Genomic DNA, 19,575 nt, shown 5'->3' on the forward strand with positions numbered 1-19,575 from the left:
TCAGTCTGTGCCATTAGCAACACACCGAGGAGACTTCCGGAAGGTAAACTGGTGCCGTTGCCGATTCCCAGACGACCATGGTCACACATCGGGATTGATTTCATGACCGACCTACCCAATTCTGAAGGCTTCACCTGTGTTTTCGTGGTAGTGGATCGATTCTCTAAAGGATGTAAGCTGATCCCCCTACCTGGACTACCTACTGCATTGGAAGCAGCGGAAGCTCTATTCCACCATGTCTTCCGGAACTTCGGTCTCCCTGAAGATATCGTCTCAGACCGTGTGTGCCACGTGTGTGGCAAGGTCACGATTCATTGGACCTTGCCACACACGTGAGTCTACAGTTCATCTCACGTGTGTGGCAAGCCTTCTTCAGACTTCTCGGGGTCACCATCAGCCTTTCTTCCGGTTACCATCCGCAGACTAATGGCCAGACTGAGCGTAAGATCCAGGAGATCGGTCGTTAGCTGCGGACATACTGCCACCAGTACCAAGACAGCTGGAACCGTTTCCTCCCCTGGGCGGTGTACGCTCAAAACTCCCTGCGGCAGAACTCCACCGGGCTCAGCCCCTTCCAGTGTGTCCTTGGATACCAGCCTCCACTCTTCAGCCTCCGTACTGTCAGGATTCCATCCACGTTACGATCGCCGCCCACTCATTCCCAATCACCCAGTCGGACACTCCCCCGTTCACAATCACCTGATTACTAATCACCGTCACCTGTGCCCCATTACCCACATGCACTATAAAGCACTCACCTTCACTGCAGTCACTTGTCTGGTCTCGTCGATACATGACTCATAGACTCTCCTTCAACCAACCTGCTACTTACCAGCTTCCCGATCCTTCTGAATACATCCATCTTTGGTGTGACTGCATCCTACCCATCTGCAAGAGAGAAAAGGACATTATCCATTCAGCTAAGCCTGTTTAATGTTTCAAAGTCATTTGATCCTTACCTGTTATCTCCGACTGAGTATCCATCTGCACAAATAAACTTTATAAACTTACCATCCAGTCTGTTCCTTCTGTGAGCCCTGACAGTAGTATAATTATTAATAAAATGATAATTGATAATAATTAAAATGATTTAATAATAAAACCGTCTGGTGAAATCAGAAGTATTACGGTATATTTAAGAATAAAATTATAATTGATAATAAAAATTGTTTATTATTTATAAAATTTAAAAATAATGTATATATTCATAACTCTAAACAGCTCAGATGTTAAGAATAGGATATTAACAGATCTTTACCATTTAAAAACAATAAATAAATAAAATAATTATTACATTCTAAAACTAATTATCATAATAATATGCTTAATATATCAAATAAAATATATAATGTTTATTGTGTATATTGTCTTTCTGGATTATCACAACTGTGTAAAAGGTCACATTACCTCAGACAGAAAGGAAAAAATAACCTTTGAACTATATGGATTAGGTGTTTTCCCATAACAAATGTCTGAAGTCTTTACTTGAAAGTACATTGAAGCATTCCAGGGATAAGAAAGGTAAGTATGGTACACTGTCAGGAAATCTTTGTTTGCAAAAACTGTACCTTCTTCTGGCAGTGTATGTAAAATATAAAAATAAAAATGTTGAGGTTGCCCTTTTAATGCAACTAGGTGCAGTCCTTTTTACTGGAGTCAATTATTTGAATGCTACAGATTTTTACTTGATACAAATTACCACAGAAGTGGCAATGTTTGGTTGAAATATAAGAATTCCCACATTCTTTTTTATCTTACATCCCTACAAACAGCCAATCAAACACAGCTCTGAGGATGATGACCTGATTGTTGCGTTGGAGTTCGAACTTTGTCCTGGGTGAGCAGAGGGACACAGACAGAGTCAGGACAACCTATTGGCAGATGTTTTGGTTTTGTCCCATTTAGACTGCGTTACCCCTGGACAGTAATGGAGCACTATTCAGACCAGGTAAGTCCTTATGTTTTGAAGTTTTATTAGTTTCACATGCTAGCAAAGAGAAATTAGTATTAAACGCAGTCTACGTTATCTAACCTGCATGTGCAATATCTCATACAGAGCAAAGTTCAAAAAAATTGAAAAGTTATCTGTCCCGTCTTCTCGTTTCAACATTTGGTTGCTTTTAACTGTTTTTGGTGCTTTCATCCATTTTCTATTTTCCATTTCCATTGAATCCCACTGACAACAGATGAATTAAACAGCAATTATATTCATTGTGTCATAGGGCGGTGAGGGGTTAGAACTGCTCGATTTGCTCTTCGATAAAAATGATGGTATCCTACGCCATGAGAATACGGGACAACAAAACCATCAGCTTTGGCCAGTTCAAGATCCTCATGTAAGTCGAAGTCAAGAAAGTCCGGCTTCAGTTTTTCGGATTTTGACATGGCATATTAAAGGGATAATTCACGCAAAATTGTTAATTGTCATCATTTACTCATGTCATTCCAAATCTGTTTGACTTAATTTCATTATGCGGGAACACACTGAAGATATTTTAAAGAGCCATTTTTGTCCATTTGGACACCATTTACTTTCTTTGTATGGACACAATTAGTTCTTCTTTTGTGTTCTGCCGAAGAAAGAATTTAATATCACACCTTCATCATCCTGTATTTTCGATTGCCAGATGATGATGCCTGCCCAGGGAAACGAGGACTTCTTCAACACACTTTTAGATGGGTGCGACTCTGTTTCGGGGTCTCCAGTTTGGTCGCCCTCTCCTAGCGACAGCGGAATCAGCGAAGACCCTCATTCGGATCACATCGACAGTCCGGCGCCAACCGCAAGCCCCCCCGTGGAGCCTTGCATCGTCATATCTCAGACGCAACACAATCTCGACACAAACTTCCCAAATGAATTCAGTGAGTATCAAGTATTCGTGAAGCGAACCTTCCTGGTGACTAGCAATAGATTTACACTGTAAACGCAGATGATTAGCCTCCCACTTATTAATTCACAGCATTGTGCGTTGGTTTGGTAAAATTTCTGAAGATAAGCCCCTATTTCTGAGCTTTGTGAATCTCCCCATAACCACACAAAGAAGGATAAATAATATTATCTGTTGCCGCAGATGGCTGGGAGACTGGCTTCTTCCCAGACAAATCAGGAGGGATACAGCGGGCGTCTGAAACTCCACAGGCACAACCGACCACTGGATTCCCCCTAACTGTCAAGGACCTGCTGCTATCTGGCACACCAGAGCCTGTGAGTTTGCACTCAGGCGTGAAGCTAGGTAAAATACACAAGGCAGAATAGGGAAAAGGTGAACTTTAGAGAAGATAAAAGCTGAACTCAATAGGTATCTGACCATCCAGGCACATAGAAACATTGATTGGATTTGTTACTTTCATGTCCGATTGATATTGCAGACCACAAAGGTGTCCCCGCAGTCCTACCAGGAGCTGGTTCTCACAGAGGATGAGAAACGACTCCTTGCCAAGGAAGGATTGACTCTGCCAAATCAGTTCCCGCTTACCAAGGTACCTCCAGTTGGAAATGACACCATAATTGTAGAGCACAGTTGTTTGTCTTTGTAGCTCAATGTTTCTGCTTCCCTCCCGTGATCAAGTACGAGGAAAGGATTCTGAAGAAAATCCGCCGGAAGATCCGCAACAAGCAGTCGGCCCAAGAGAGCAGGAAGAAGAAGAAAGAATACATAGACGGCCTGGAGAGCAGGTATTGACTGTTGTACTCGAAACAAATGAAGCAAAAGCGGATGCTACGTGCATTGAATCACAGAGGGAAAATACATAATGGAATTCGCAGCTACTGAACACAACCCCCTGGCATTATACCAGGTGGAGGTTTACAGTTGCGTCTGACAGTTGGCTTGAGAGCTGATTTGATTACAACCTGTATCCTTTGACATGGTTCTTTTGTTTCCGTAGGATGGCGGCATGCAGTGCACACAACCAGGAGCTGCAGAGGAAAGTCTTCCAGTTGGAGAAATGCAACATGTGAGAGAATCATTTATTTGGTAATCTTCACAACTCCATACAGGCCCCTGAAATTGAACTTTTTCCCCCGCTCTCTCCATCTCTAGCTCCCTGATGGAACAACTGCGTCGGCTCCAAGCGATGATCATGAACGGATCCAACAAACCGGCCCAGACTGGGACCTGCATTCTGGTGAGGGTTAAAAAAAAAGCAATATTAGCACATGAAAGATACAGGCATACAGTAATCATGCTTTGGGCTTTTAAAAACACACACTAGACACATACATAACAGATGGTATTTTCTCTGGCACTTGCCGGCGTTTTCTTTCAGCACATGTCAGCGTGTATTAACCACAAAATCTTTTACATCAACACATTCTTGGTCCTATTTTGAATTATTTATCAGTAAATTTTATTCTGACAATCTTTATTTAAGCAATCCAAAAGCAGTAGCACCAAGGAAAATTCCCTAGAAATATGCAATACAAATACAAGCTGAACACTGCAGAAATAAGATAAAAAAAAGGGTTTATTTCTTACTATTACAAACTATTTCTGTCAAGATAATAACATAATCACACTTTTTTATTATTAAAAAAAGATAAAATGAAGTCTCTCCCACATTGTTTTCTTATTCATCTTGTTTCATTATGATATATATACATACAGGGCCTAAAATGAACACACGTGTACAGAATGCATCGGTATATTGCATTCGGTCTTAAAGTGACAGGAGCCTAATATACCTACTGCTGTCTGCGTTTTTAAAGTTAAAAAACACTCACTGCTCTTGACTGAATAACTTTTGTAACTTTAATAAGGATTAATCTATGTTTCATTTATACAGTGACTATGTAGTGGTATTTCTCATTTGATTAGCCTACTTTATTCCATTTCTGTACCTGAAAATTGTGAATTTTCATTGGTATCTAAAAGTTTTGTGTTACATGATCTGCCTGTTTTTGCAAAAACAGTTTAATGGATGGTAAAAAATATTTTTGGCTGCTAAATTTTCTTCAGTTCTATTTCAAATAAATGCTGTTCTTTTGAACTTTATTCATCAAACAATACTGAAAAATGTTTCCACAAAATATTAAGCATGCAGCACAACAGTTTTCTGAAGGATCATGTGAAATTGAAGACTGAAGTAATGGCTGCTGAAAATTCAGCTTTGCTATAGTAACGTTAGTTTAAAAAATGCCATTTCTGGTTGACTTCAATTTTGTAAATGTAAAAAACTGATGTTTCACAATATCATATATTTCATTGCCTTTCTGCACAAGACATTGACTAGCAAATGCTCTTAAAGCAATCATCGGTGTTCCCCAACATGAAGGAAGCAAGTAATAACAGAACAAGGAACTCCAATCTAAAGCTACTTGAGAACATACCTCAAAAATGGATGTTACATCAAAGTTGTGCTTCACTAATGGCCTTCCGTGCCGCTATGTTTAAGCTTTCCATCTGCCTCTGTCCCTCAGGTGCTGCTTCTGTCATTCACCTTGATTCTGCTGCCCAGTCTGAAGCCCTTCTCTGATACCAAAGTCAGCCAGCATGGAGACTTCAGCCCATTGAGAGGTGAGTTTTCTGGCCGAAATATCTCCTCCATCTGGTCCTTGAGGGGAAAACCCCATTACAACCTTATATCCTGCGACTGCTAACTTGAGAGGAAAATGTTATGCTTGAAGAACAAGGGGTTCTTGAATCCGTGTAATGTATAATTTGTTTGACACGCCATTAGGCTTTGGGTGAAGCCTTATGACAGTTATTGGAAGGACTGAGGGAGGTGACGAAGACTAGAAGAATGGCAAATGGCTTTGTCATGTTTCCCACACATTGAATCAACGGCGTTGAAGAAAAGTTGTAATTTGTCCTCATCAAACCTGCTGTCAGTGTTTCTGAAGGGAATCAATTCTAATTTTGCAGGCTAAGCGTAGGTCATGGTTTAAAGTTTGCCGCACTTGATCACCGCCTTGTTCGATTAGCGTCCTGCCCTCCACAGCTCTTTTGAAGTGGGTGGCTGAAGTTCAGGAAAAAAGAACAGGGTAAAATGTGTCAATGCGTGACTCACTCGACTGTTTATTTCATCCACAGACTTAAAGGATTAGTTCACCTCAAAATGAAAATTTCCTGATAATTTACTCACCCCAATGCCGTCTTATCTAGCGAAATGATCGGTCATTAAAAATAAACCTAAAAAAAACATTTATATACTTTTTAACCACAATTGTTCATCTTGTGCTGGTCGGCGACGCGCCAGGGATTACGTCATCATGTCGGAAACGTCACAATTTTTTTTTTTTATATATATATATATAATAATAATAATAAATTAAAACAAAGATGTCAGACGATTTTGAAGTTGGAGGAGAAAACGGGAGAAAATTAGATGGAATTTTTCGCCCTTCCCTGCCTTTTTGAACCGGAGTTCACAGACAAATAACTTAGGGTGTATTCACACCAGGAAAGTCCGATAGTTCACTTGCTTTGGTCCGGACCAAATTTTTTTTTTTTTTTTTTTTTTTTTTGTACGGTTCGCTTTCACACTGCTTATTTTGCAAGTGAACCAAAATTTGTAAACAAAACCACACGTGTGCTAAGGTCGTCCATTCATTGGACAAGGATTCTCAAGTAGGGAAATCAGGAAGTGCAAAAAAGGCTCAGCATGGAGATATTTCGTACTGCAATATTTCTTATTTGACTAATTTTGTGTTATTCTGTACAAACGCAATATGAAGAAACTGCGCAGAAGACGAATAAGGTATAAAGTTTTCATTCATAGAGAGGGGCTATGTTCACACATTCAAATAATGAGATTCTTATTGTATTTACTGCTAACAAGTGCTGTCAATGTTAACGCTTGCGATTTAAGTTTGTCCAGTTTAACGCAGCATCATCCTTGTATTGTAACTATCGTTACATTATATGAACTGCAAAAGCTTTTTTTTGCATCTATGCGCGATTAGACTAAAGAGAACGCGCTGTATGTGAATGTCCTGATGCACACACTCATTCATTCATTCCATTCCAATGATGCACACACACGGCGCGCAGAAAGACGCGCAACAGTATCGTGTGGCCAGACAGCGCGCCGGAATGGAATTCTCTTTCGCACATAAACAACAATAACACAAACCATTATGCAAAAATCTCCGACTACGGAAGCCTTTTAACTCAAAGGCGCAGTGCTTTCTTGCAATTGGGTCGGTTCATGTTCACACCGTAAACGAACCGTACCAGAGTTCGTTTGGAACCGTACCGAGACCACCTCTTCAGCTGGGTCTCGGTTCGGTTGTTTGGTCCGCACCCGAGTTCGATTGCTGTATTCACACCTGCCCAAAAGATCCACACCAAGGGGGGAAACGAACTAGAGTTCGATTCAATCGAACCAAACAAGGCAGGTGTGAATACACCCTTAGATAGATGACGTGACGTGTGACGTTTCCAACGTGATGACGTAATCCCTGGCGCGTCGCAGACCAGCACAAAACGAACAATTGTGGTTAAAAAGTATATAATTGTTTTGTTATTTTCAGAAAATGAACGATCGTTTCGCTAGATAAGACCCTATTCCTCAGCTGGGATCGTGAAGAGCCGTTTGAAGCACTTCAAAGCCCTTTGAAACTGCATTGATTTGCACTTCAACATGTTGGTTGCAATTGAAGTCCATTGTGTGGAGAAAAATCCTGAAATGTTTTCCTCAAAAAACTTAATTTCTTTTCCACCGAAGAAAGAAAGACATGAACATCTTGGATGGCATTTGGGTGAGTAAATTATCAGGAAATTTTCATTTTGAGGTGAACTAATCCTTTAAAATAACTGGCATTGACCAGTTACAGAAAGTAAAGTTTGATTCTGAGGGATTGACTATACAGTATGTATGTATTTGATAAAAAGTGTATGAATGGCTTAACATGGGCGTTTCAGGCACTTTCATGTCCTAAAGGCTTATTAAAAACAGATTTCAACATTTTAACATCAAAACTTGGAAAATGCAATTGTGCTTTTGTAAATCGTTTTTGCTTCTTTTCAAATGCCCTTTATGTTATTGTTTTACACTTGTTCAAGATCCAAAATATGAAAATCCATTATAGAAATATGAATTCCATGGAAACTATGAAAATCTAAATAAATAGTGAAATAATTTTTATATTTATTGTATATTAGCGTTTTCTATCAATTTTTTTTTATAAACTAAAGGCATAATTTCCCCAAGCCCAAACAATTTTACATCCAATAAGGTAAATACACAAATGTTTTTTTTTATGGTGCATAATTTCCAAATAATGCAAAAAGTGTGAAAACAAAATTTTTCCTGTTTATTTATGATACATGAAATACTAGCTATGAAATTAGCCTTAGCCAGACAAATGATTCTGCAATTTGATTTGAGTGATTTGAGATGTGGTGGAAATGACACTGTGGTGGGAATTTTCAGGATAGGGAAAAAAATACAGAAATCTCTCAGTATAGGCTATACACTATTGGAGATCATTAGTAGAATAATTACATAAACTAGTCAGGGTGTACATTTATTGTACAAACGTCCACAGGGCCAAAAGTGCCCACAGTTGAAGAAACTTCATTATATAAGAAAATATCAAATTAAGTTGCGTTTGTTTTAAAGAATGATAGCACATATTTTGGCAAAAAGAAGTCTGAAGTATCTTTCTTACATTTTCTTGAACCCCTTGCAGTTCAGTCACGGTCCCTGCGCAACCTCCAGTCTTCCCGCGTGCTGCACACCCTCGAGCATCCGTACTCAGCAACAGAGGACCCCAAAATCCTCCCGCGCTTCTCTGAGGATAAAAGTATGGAGGAGATTGCTTCGCTGCTGGGAAGACTTCACAGGAGACCAGAGTTCACCAATTACGACTCTGAATTCCACAACCACAGTTTTGACCAGCACGACGAGCATCACCATGGAGACCCCATCACTGGGCATGTAGCGACAGTGACCTTGAATCCGCGACGTGGCTCACGGCGGAGTCCTCATGCGGATGATATGTGAAGGGCAGAGGGGGATTTACCCGGGGATTTGTCAAAACTCCTTTAACAGCGCTTTTGAAGACGGGAGCCAGCCAACAGATGGCTGGAAGCTATTTTTCCCCCTCTTCTTTCTATACTGAAGTAATCTTTAAGAGATAGGCCTACAGAAGCTTATTTATATGATCAAACTTCGAATAAAATAACAAGTCCAATTTTTATCAGCTCATTTGGAATGAAGGAAGTGCTTATTTTTATCTTTTTAAGCTTGACATTTAAGAAGAGCATCATTTTAAAAAAAAAAGGCTATTAAAACGAAAAGGCTATAGGCCTACTTTTTAACTATAATTGAGGTATCTTTTTGCGATAATGGTTGACTGTAGGCAGGCTACATTATATCGCGCTTGTTACCCGGATACGACATAAAAGTTTGAAACGAAATTATGAAAGCTTGTAGGCTAAAGGATCTTGCTTCCACTATGAACAAATGTTTCACTAACAACGTACGAAACAATCAGACTAGCGACGTTACTGTAATATTGAAATAGATACTGCAATATCAGGCTCATGAGGTAGCTAATTCTCACTGTAATCGATATCTGAGGCGCAAGATGGCGACAGTTGCCTGTGCGTTCAAGTCATCTCGTATAGATCGTAATTACGAGTTGAATGCACTTGAACGCTACCACAATGCCGTAAATACCAGTGGGGAGCTCGGGATTTTCTTTAAGCCCCGATCTGTACGAGTTGGGGGCGTGTCAGTGAGAAATGGCGGAATCAATGGATGCAACGTCTGTAGTTGACGGTAAATTTTAATTGATTTCAATGTTTACTCGTCCTAGAAACTGTTATTTATCATGATCATCATTAATCTTGTTATAAGCAGCACGTTAATGAATTACAACAAAAAATGCTAACAGTTTACAGTTTACATTGGCTTCATATGTTTATTCAAAACATAAAAAGAAAAACACACCTGATGTGCATTCTTTCTTCTTCATTTTCTATAAGCAGAGTTAACAAACCTTGCTGTATTTTCGTGTAATTAATTAAAAGAAGGTACACCGCCATCTTGCTCCGATGAAACTGACTTGAACGCACCCATAGACAGTATGAAGAACGCACCTCACGTCGTAAACACGACTTCCAACCTCGTGTGTACGAACTTCCCAGGAGGACTTGAACGCACTGAAACGGTATGAAACAAGAGCCCACGGTGTGATATACGCGGATATACGAGAGACATGAAAGTAGCGCCGGTTTCCTTCACGCAATGAGCGGAATGATATACAGCGTTGATATCAGGCAACTGGATGACACAATCGACCAATCATAGTCAAGTATTCCGAGTATTCCAGAGAGCCGTGTAAAAAAAGTATACAAATAGTGTAATAACAAATTGATTGAGTGAAATAAAAAAGTTTGAATTTCTAAATTTCTAACTTCAACGTTTGTACAAACGAATTAACATATTTATTTTACTTTTTTATTATTATTTACAAATTAAAGGAAATGAAATATTAATAATAGCCTAATACAAATCCCAGATGTGACATCAGACTTTTGGACTCCACTGTATATATTATAGCCTAGCTATCACTACAAATTTGAACCATAATCTGCTCTGCCAATTTATTACAGCTGGTGAATAATAATACAAAATCAGTTCTTTCAAATTAATTAATTTTACAATTTGAATCCTTGCTTCAGCAAGTTTGTCCTAACGGAGTGCCTTTGTGTTTTTCTTCCATTTGAAGACAGTTTTGCTTTATGGGTATATTAATCTGAAGGCTGAAGTAAAAGTTAGTTTGCATAAATTGCTTTTGATAACAATTGTGCTTTTTCAGTAAAATCACATTGTGTTGAATTGTCTTTCAGTTTCTTTCAATGTCTTTCTCCGTCGTTTGCATTGTTTTTTTCCAATAAATGTTCTAAAATACGTCTTATGAAATGGACAACTCTCTGTCTTGCACTCTGGGTTGATGTCAACACATAAATGCCTTTTAGCACAATTTGGATGTCACGAGAGACAGAATGAGGCCAGTGCAGATGAGAAGAACAGGTGAACAAACCATCGCACTAAAAACAAAAATGATCATCCTTGACAAATAGGTTTTTTTTAGGCATCCCTAAGAGAGATGCATAAATGAATAAATATGAAAGCAGTAGTTTGTGTAGATCATACAAATAAATCAATACATAAATGTCAACTTCATTTTTTTCTTTGCCATTTTATGAACTGAATCACCAGTGCCCAGGAATGAGAAAACAGTGTGGGAGGTATTTCAAGTCACTTTCAGATAAGACAACTTGGGGGAAAATGCAAAAGATAGATAGACCATAATGCATAATCTTTCTATTGTGGTCAAGATAGTCTTGGCTCAAATGTAATTGACTGGAGGGTTCAGCAGGTTTTGATAAAGACCAAACTATTGTTCTAGATTTCAATCATGAAGAGAGATAAACTTGCATCTTTCATCCACAGGACTGTGTCGTGCCTCTTCACTTTCACATCTCCCTTGGGCCCATGGCCTCCAGTTTGTCTCCAGTAAGTTTTTAAAGTCTTTAAAAAGTCTGTCAAAGAACTGCATTTTACTTGATTAAATCTGTTGGTTTGATGCACAAATAAATTTATCTTCGCTCCTCAAGGCAAAACGATGCAATTATTGGCTCAGTAATCTTCAAAATTAACCCAACAAAGACGAAAGACTCCAATCTGAAATCAATAAGTTATCACACACTTTCATTATGGGAATTTCTGGGTTATTTTCAAGAACTCTGGGTTGTAATTAAAAGTCTGTGAATGTGAAAAAGCTTATGTGTGACCTGTTGATAGATAGATAGATAGATAGAAATACAGACAGATAGATAGACAGACAGATAGATAGATAGATAGATAGATAGATAGATAGATAGATAGATAGATAGATAGATAGATAGATAGATTAACATATGCCAAGTATAAAAATAAAATATCACACACACACACACACACACACACACACACACACACACACACACACACACACACACACTGTAGTTGCGTTTAGAGAAGCCAAATTACTATAGGACATTATATATCTGCACGCAAAAAGTATAGGCACATATATTAAAAGTCTTCCAGGCTATTATGTATTCGTCCAAAACAATATTTCTGTAGGCTACAAAATCAAATTTAAGTCAATGAGCTATATTCGTATGACTTAAAAACTTTACTGTGCAAATTCCTATGATGAAATATAACACGTGAAAACTAGGTTTCATTGCTTACCGTATGTATCTGACATAAAGCGACGCGTGCCTCAGCAGCGCGCGGAGGCGCGTCATTCTCATCGGAGTATAAAAGAATGTGCGCGCGCTGCAGAGCGCACAGAGGTGCGCGCGCGAGAGAGAGGCACTGATGAGACCGCGCTCTCGCTGCCGGTGAACTAATTATACTTAACGGGAACAAAGTGCAGTGGTCACAATGAACTTGAGATAAATTAGATGAATGGACTCTTTTCGCCGTTTGTATCATTTCACCATGACAAGAGACTGAGTGGGAGTCTGCAATGGAGAGGAATAACACAACACAAACTCTGGATCTGGGAGAATGTGAGCACACACTGGAACCCAGCGCGGCTCTGGACAACTGCACGGACTCTGTCAGCGGGAACCTGTCTTTACGCTGCTGGCTGCAACTGTTGACAAAGGAGTCTAGTTCAACACTACAAGGTGATGGGTCTAGTTTGGCTGTGCGTGTGATGATCGCCCTCATTTATTCGGTGGTGTGTGCTCTAGGACTTGTAGGCAACTCTCTGGCGCTCTACCTGCTACACTCACGCTACCATCAGAAGCAGTCTTCCATCAACTGCTTTGTGATGGGTTTGGCTCTAACCGACCTGCAGTTCGTCCTAACCCTACCGTTCTGGGCCGTAGACACGGCGTTAGACTTCCGCTGGCCCTTCGGCAAAGTTATGTGCAAAATCGTCAGCTCCGTCACCACTATGAACATGTACGCCAGCGTATTTTTCCTGACCGCCATGAGCGTGGCCAGGTACTACTCCATCGCGTCATCAATGAAGATGCACAGTCGCAGAGCGGCGGCGGCTGCGGCCAAATGGATCAGCTTGGGCATTTGGGTCGTATCCCTGATAGCGACGCTCCCGCATTCCATTTATTCCACCGTAGCCCAAGTTGCAACGGATGAGGAGCTATGCTTGGTGCGCTTCCCCGAAACGGGAAGCTGGGACCCGCAGTTGTTGCTAGGACTATACCAGTTGCAAAAGGTCCTGCTTGGTTTTCTGATCCCACTAGTGGTGATTACCGTGTGCTATCTCCTACTTCTAAGAATCGTGCTAAGCCGCAGAGTTAGCGGCGTTGCTGGCTCCGAAAGTGAGCTGGGCCGACACAAGCGGCGCTCAAAGGTCACCAAGTCTGTTGTGATCGTCGTCCTGTCGTTCTTCTTGTGTTGGCTGCCCAATCAGGCCCTGACTCTTTGGGGCGTCCTCATTAAGTTTGACCTGGTGCCCTTCAGCAAGGCCTTCTACAACGCGCAGGCGTATGCTTTCCCGCTGACTGTGTGCTTGGCCCACACAAACAGCTGCCTCAACCCGGTGATCTATTGTCTAATCCGCCAGGAATTCCGCGCCGGACTCAAAGAGCTTCTGCTGAGGGCCACGCCGTCCTTCCGGAGCCTTACTCGGATGCTCCCACGCAAGGCAAAGGTGTCCGAGGCTCCTCCGGTACTGGTTCTCGTGCAGATGGATGTTTGATGCTTTTCAGAGAAAAGCGGATCCTTCACGTTCAACTTTGTTTTTGATTGACAGGATGAAGCAGGCGTGAGAAACGTCCTTTGGGAGCTGCCCCACTTTCCCTTCCTCTCGTTCAGAAACTCTTGCGCATTTCTCCCCTAACTTCCTCCATACCTTTTGACGCAGAACTGTTTTCACATGCATCTCTGGTCATCGGAGCCACTGGGGAATTCTGGACACATTCACCTGTTTGCTTTGCTGCATATTTGCAGCAATGCTTGCTTTAGGATTTCCCCCCTGAGACATCCTTCAAAGGAGCGCTAAATTTTTCAGCCTTTGGAAAAAAGAAGAAAAAACTGTTGAGACGTGGAGGGGTTCAGCCCTTCTCTCGTTTTATGAGATATAAAAAATTAATATGTGAGGAGGATCAGTGGTTAATCCATCAATCATTCAATACATTGCCAATTATACATTTACTTGCAGTTGTGTAGATATAATGAAGTTTCACACTTTTTGATTTGTCTTTCAGTGTGTTTAAATCCTGTACAAAAGAAAAACTAAACTAATAAACTATCTAACTAACAAAATCATAATTTTGTGAATGACCAGTCAAAATAATGATTTTGACAATTTCTTTTTCATTTCAATTTTATATATAACTGGTTGTTTGTAAAGTGTCTAAATTAGTATAAAACTATATTTTATTCTAAATACACCATATTTGAGACTTAAAGGGATAGCTCACATAAAGATTTATTCACCCTCATATCATTTCAAATTTTCACTTCCAGAAAACACCAAAGGAATTGAATGACTGAGCGGCTCTCTTCTTCACAATAAAAGTGAATGGAGACCAGGGTAAAAAAAAGAAAAAAAGAAAAGAATAAAACAAGTATCTCTGATTCAAGCACTATTTTCAAAGTCTTCTGAAATCATATGAAAGCTTTTTGTGAGAAACAGACTGAAATTTAAGTCAGTATTAATTTAATATCCCATCCTAATAGCCATAATCCCCATTGACTTGGATGGTAAACTTTTTCTACTTACAAAAAAAGTCATCCAAGTTTTGAAAGACGCGAGTTGGAGTATTTAAAGTCACACTTTAGATAAGGGTTAGATTAGATACTATTAATTAACTATTACCTGACTTTTGCCTCAATAAACTCCCAATTACCACTTATTAATAGTTAGTAAGGTAGTTGTTAAATGTAGGTCTTGGGTGGGATTAAGGGATGTAGAATATGGTCATGCAGAAGAATGCATTAATATGTGCTTTATAAGTACTAATAAACAGCTAATATCCTAGCAATATGCATGCTAATAAGCAACTAGTTAATAGTGAGAATTGGACCCTAAACTAAAGTGTTGCCAACAATAGCAGAAAGAGCTTGCTGAAAGCTTTCTTTTGTTGACTATAGCCTCAGGGACTGGTACAAAAACAACTTTGGCATAAAATATCTTTGTACAATGAATCAGTTTCGGACTCTAAATCCCCATTCCTAAGCCATCAAACAGAATAGAAAATCAATCTGAGATAATTAGTTATATGGGATTATGGACAATAAAAAGTACGGCAGAGCTAAAGAGTTTTAGCTCAATAAATATTTTTTTAATCTTTATTTATTATTTATATATGTCAGTTATTCTTTCCCCCTATATTTATATTCTTGCATCATTTCACAATCAATATACCTTACAGATGCTGTTTTAGGCTTTGAGACTTTATTGTAATTTGGCACCACAAATACACAGACTTGCACATTCCTTGCACGCAGAGAGAATACCTTATAGTAAAACGATGTTAGTCAGACACCATTAATCATTAGTCCTGCAATTTCCTGAAACTTTTCCAAGGACATTGTTCCTTTAACCAAACCATTTTATATGAGACAGATTTGTCAGTTTAAGCCACTTTTATCTCTTCAATGACATTGCCAGGTAGTGATATAGGGAAGCCTGGGGCAAGTGTCACACCTTTTTCACATTGGACATTTTTATTGTTATTGCTGAGGGAAAAATGCAGTTCATTAAACACATATTGATCTTTTGGAACAACATGCACCAATAGCATGATATCACACTATAGGGCTGAGGTCTTACAATTAAACCTGTATTTAAGTGCCTATTATAAGATTTTCAGGAAAAAAAAACAACAACACAAAATATCACTATTGTTTTTGGCAACAAATGTTGTATACATTTACAACTTGCCCCAAGTCTTGCCTCAGCCTCATAGTCATGAAAACACTGAATGACAGCTTGAACCTGTGGTTTCATGTTCAGCTATGAATCTATGACTTATTAGCTATAAATAAATAAAGAACTCATATCTGTAACAGAGAATCGCCCCAGCTGTGAGTTTCTCTTTCTATGTGTTGAAGGCATGCAGATGAGTGGGTGCGAGAGAGCATTAATGAGCCAAACTGATTTAAAGATATGAATCTGAACTCACTGTGCTCTATAATTACTTGTGGTGACATTTTGGACCAACGTCAGAGTCGGTGGGGAGCTTTTTTGTCAGTATATTGAAAACCTTGGGGTGTGTTTTAGCTTGCTGAACTTACTTTAATGTCTGTATGAAGTGTTTAATTACCTTATATATTATGTTGTTTGTAAAAAATATATATTCCACTAACAAAATTTGCAAAAAGCTCTTCTGGACAAAAATAAATATTGTGTACATTTGGAAATGGAAATGTTTTTCCTTCGCATTTTTCGCGTACAGACTACACCAAAACGATCCCCATTCACAAGGATCTGTGAAAACGACTAAAAACACTGTATTATGCCTCCAGGCCAGTAGTTGGCAATGTCACTTCGTAAAGAAACACTGTGTGCCTTTAGACTGAACACGTAATACGCATGCGCATGACGTAACAGGTTTAACAAATTCTCATTTTTGTGGTTTACACAGAGACTATAACAGTATCGTGTGTAAAAACGTGCACTTTGAAATACGTTTTCAAAAGTTTGCTTTTTCAGACCCCCAAAACGCCGTTGACGTGTAAATGTACGGGCAAAACGCATTAAAAACTTTTCCATTTTCAATTGAAACTATACTACATGGTAACTGACACCAATACTGCATCCACACCACTAGGTGTCAGTATCAGTCCAAGACGACTTCTATATTAGTCAGTGCAACCAAGGCTGCGGCCCAATTCGCCTACTTATAGTAAGCCCTAAAAGTATGTACTCTTTTTGTGAAGAAAAAGTACATACTTTTAAGAGTGTAGCAAAAGAGTAGGCAAGCTTTGGGACATACTACTTCGTCATCTTTAATGGACAGCTCTGTCGTGTGCATCCTGTCACCGTAAACTGCCCTGTCAATCATCTCGTCACAGTTAAAATCCTCCATTCAATCTAATATAATTTCTTACCGTTTCGGTAAGAGCACGTTTCCGTTGTAGCACGTTCACCTCTCCTCATGTGTTTGCAATTTGAATATAATGATGCATTTAATAGTTAACGGCTAAACGTATCTTTACAGAAGTTCACAATGCTGCTGCAGATGCAATATAATTTAGCCAACATTGAATAAATACATGTTCGTCAGTTTAGATAATTAATCACTCAAACCCCTTTATTTAAACCTCATAACCGCCGGACTCATGCGTCCTCCATGTCTGTAGTTTTTTAACACTTTTCACTCGTGTTTGTAGTTCTATCCGAATCCTCATCCAATGCGCGATGGGTTGTTGGCAATATTAGTCGTTAGAGTGCGCATCGATCTGCACTTCGGTTTCTGACCGGAAAAAGTAGACCATCGGGGTCTCTTTGGAACACTCATTTCAACATACTACGATTTGGGATGTATACTAATTCTATTTTCGAATACTATTTAGGAAGGATAGAATGCGAATTGGGACGCAGCACAAGAATGTCAAGGTGCATTCACACCATGTTGTAATTACCGTAATTATGAGATTTCAACTTTTAAAAAGTGTTCATTGTAGAGCTTGTAGCTTATAAGATGGGAATTGTCTGTACAACGAGACCGCTGTCATCTCGAGATTACGTTAATTACAACATGACGGGAACGCAGCATCAATCCCTGCATCCGAATATGCCTACTTCCCTAATAAATACTTGGCAAAAAAGTATGTGAAATGAGTAGTATGTCCTTGTTCATAGTATTCATAAAACAGGTAGGCGCAATCTGGATGACCTATTTTCGCCAAGATTCAGAAATTCATACATATATACGCATTTATACTAAATAGAACATGCATTATAACGGTCACAAAGTTCGTTCTTCATCAATTGTACTATATACTCAGACATTATACGATTTTGGATGAACCGTATAATGTTATAATGTGTGGACAGCTATTAGGCAGCACACAATAACGTTAACAATACCAAACTCTTCACTAGCGACTAGCCTGAGCTGTAACATGAGAAGCCATAGACAAAAAAACATAATAGCAATATAGGCTACCTTGTTCACAGGGATATGCAGCTAATTTTGAATGACAGTCAAAGAAAAAAGATGCTTTTTAGTAGATGAAGTTACAGCACCTACTAACACAGGCTAGCATGGCTATGCTAACCAGTTAAACTCCTCGAATGTAACAAACCAAAAATACTTTAAAACTTAACTGTAAAAGATGGACTTACAATCACATTGTATTTATTAAAGGTGAGCAAAAGCAAGCCAACAAGCTCAAACAAAGTATGCACTTCAGAAAAGTATGCAGTTAACTTTGTAGAGGACTTAAAGGGGTCATATAATGGTACTGTTATGAGGGTGGAAGGTGAACCCAAGCGCAGACAGGATGCAGTGACATGAAGTTTATTATAAACAGAAAACAGAGAAAACAAAACCCACGAAGGGGCAAAACATGAACAGCAAACGTAATGACAAAACTAGACTTGGACTGATGAACAACTAGACTAGAACAAACGGAAAACAAAGAATATGACTTTCTCTCAGGACAAAACAGTAGGCAAATACTCACAGGGTATAACTATGCTCAACAGAGATACTCACAGAGAATCACACAACATCAAACAATGAACCGACACAGGACAGCATACACAAGGGGATTATAAAGGGAACACTAATGACAAGGACAGGTGAAACTGACTAGACAATAATGACGAGACGAGGATAACAAGGGGGCGGGGTAACATAACGAGACAACACAAGCACATGGTCCAAACAATTGGCCATGCGCTTGTACACAAAACATGATTCTGTCATGATCCTGCCTCACGACTAGGAAAATCAAGGATACTAAGGCAGAATCATGACAGGTACATCATGCACTTTTTCAAGTTGATTGTACTGAAATGTGTGTTGGCAGTGCCTGTACACAACCATCATATAATGATACAAATCTATCCAGTGTTTTTGTTTTAATCTCCTTATATGTTTTTCCCCATCTCAAATCGAGCTGTTCGACCGTGTGACATCACACGGTCGGACGCCCCTCCCACGATTGTTGATTGACAGCAGCGTTTCAACACAGACGCGCCCTGAGCGAGCTGTCATCATAATCCGTCATTGTCGATACGCTGGAGCAGAATGGCGTCTAGGCGATTGTGGTGTTCTGTTCTTGGGTGTAATAACGAACACAGTCATTTTGATGTTCCTAAATCCGAACCGGTGAAGACGCAGTGGCTGGGTTTTGTTTTCGAAGGGAATATTACCTATGGGCAACGTCAATGCTTTCATGTTTGGTCGGATAGACGCGGTGCGTCAAACCAAAGAAACGAACCCGAGGCGTTTTTAAAAAAATGACGCTTTTACGCGTGGCGTTTTCCACGTCGGTGTGCACACTCACATTGGTGCCCTTTGTTTAGTCACGAGGCGTTAAACGTCGGCGAATATCGCACGTGAAATTCGTCCCGGTGTGAACAGGCCTTAAGGTTTACACTCAGGGTACATTACGGCATGTTTTCTATGTACGACA

General features: G+C 39.6%; 2 protein-coding genes across 2 annotated transcripts; both read left to right on the forward strand.

Annotated features, from left to right (window-relative positions):
- Positions 1-1,823: 1,823 nt before the first annotated feature.
- On the forward strand, positions 1,824-9,098 carry creb3l3a (cAMP responsive element binding protein 3-like 3a). The gene is made up of 10 exons (XM_056256410.1): positions 1,824-1,948; positions 2,223-2,336; positions 2,628-2,862; positions 3,072-3,205; positions 3,370-3,480; positions 3,570-3,676; positions 3,889-3,957; positions 4,044-4,128; positions 5,420-5,516; positions 8,636-9,098. Exons 1-10 carry the CDS (start codon positions 1,928-1,930, stop codon positions 8,947-8,949), a joined length of 1,287 nt encoding a protein of 428 aa, XP_056112385.1. The 5' UTR covers positions 1,824-1,927; the 3' UTR covers positions 8,950-9,098.
- Positions 9,099-12,129: 3,031 nt separating this feature from the next.
- rxfp3.2b (relaxin family peptide receptor 3.2b) lies at positions 12,130-14,191 on the forward strand. Its single transcript, XM_056256411.1, has one exon. It carries the CDS (start codon positions 12,476-12,478, stop codon positions 13,676-13,678), a length of 1,203 nt encoding a protein of 400 aa, XP_056112386.1. The 5' UTR covers positions 12,130-12,475; the 3' UTR covers positions 13,679-14,191.
- Positions 14,192-19,575: the final 5,384 nt, after the last annotated feature.

This window comes from Rhinichthys klamathensis, unplaced genomic scaffold (genome assembly GCF_029890125.1).
Source record: "Rhinichthys klamathensis goyatoka isolate OS25496 unplaced genomic scaffold, OSU_Roscu_1.1 h1tg000127l_1, whole genome shotgun sequence".
In the NCBI taxonomy this organism is placed as follows: domain Eukaryota; kingdom Metazoa; phylum Chordata; class Actinopteri; order Cypriniformes; family Leuciscidae; genus Rhinichthys; species Rhinichthys klamathensis.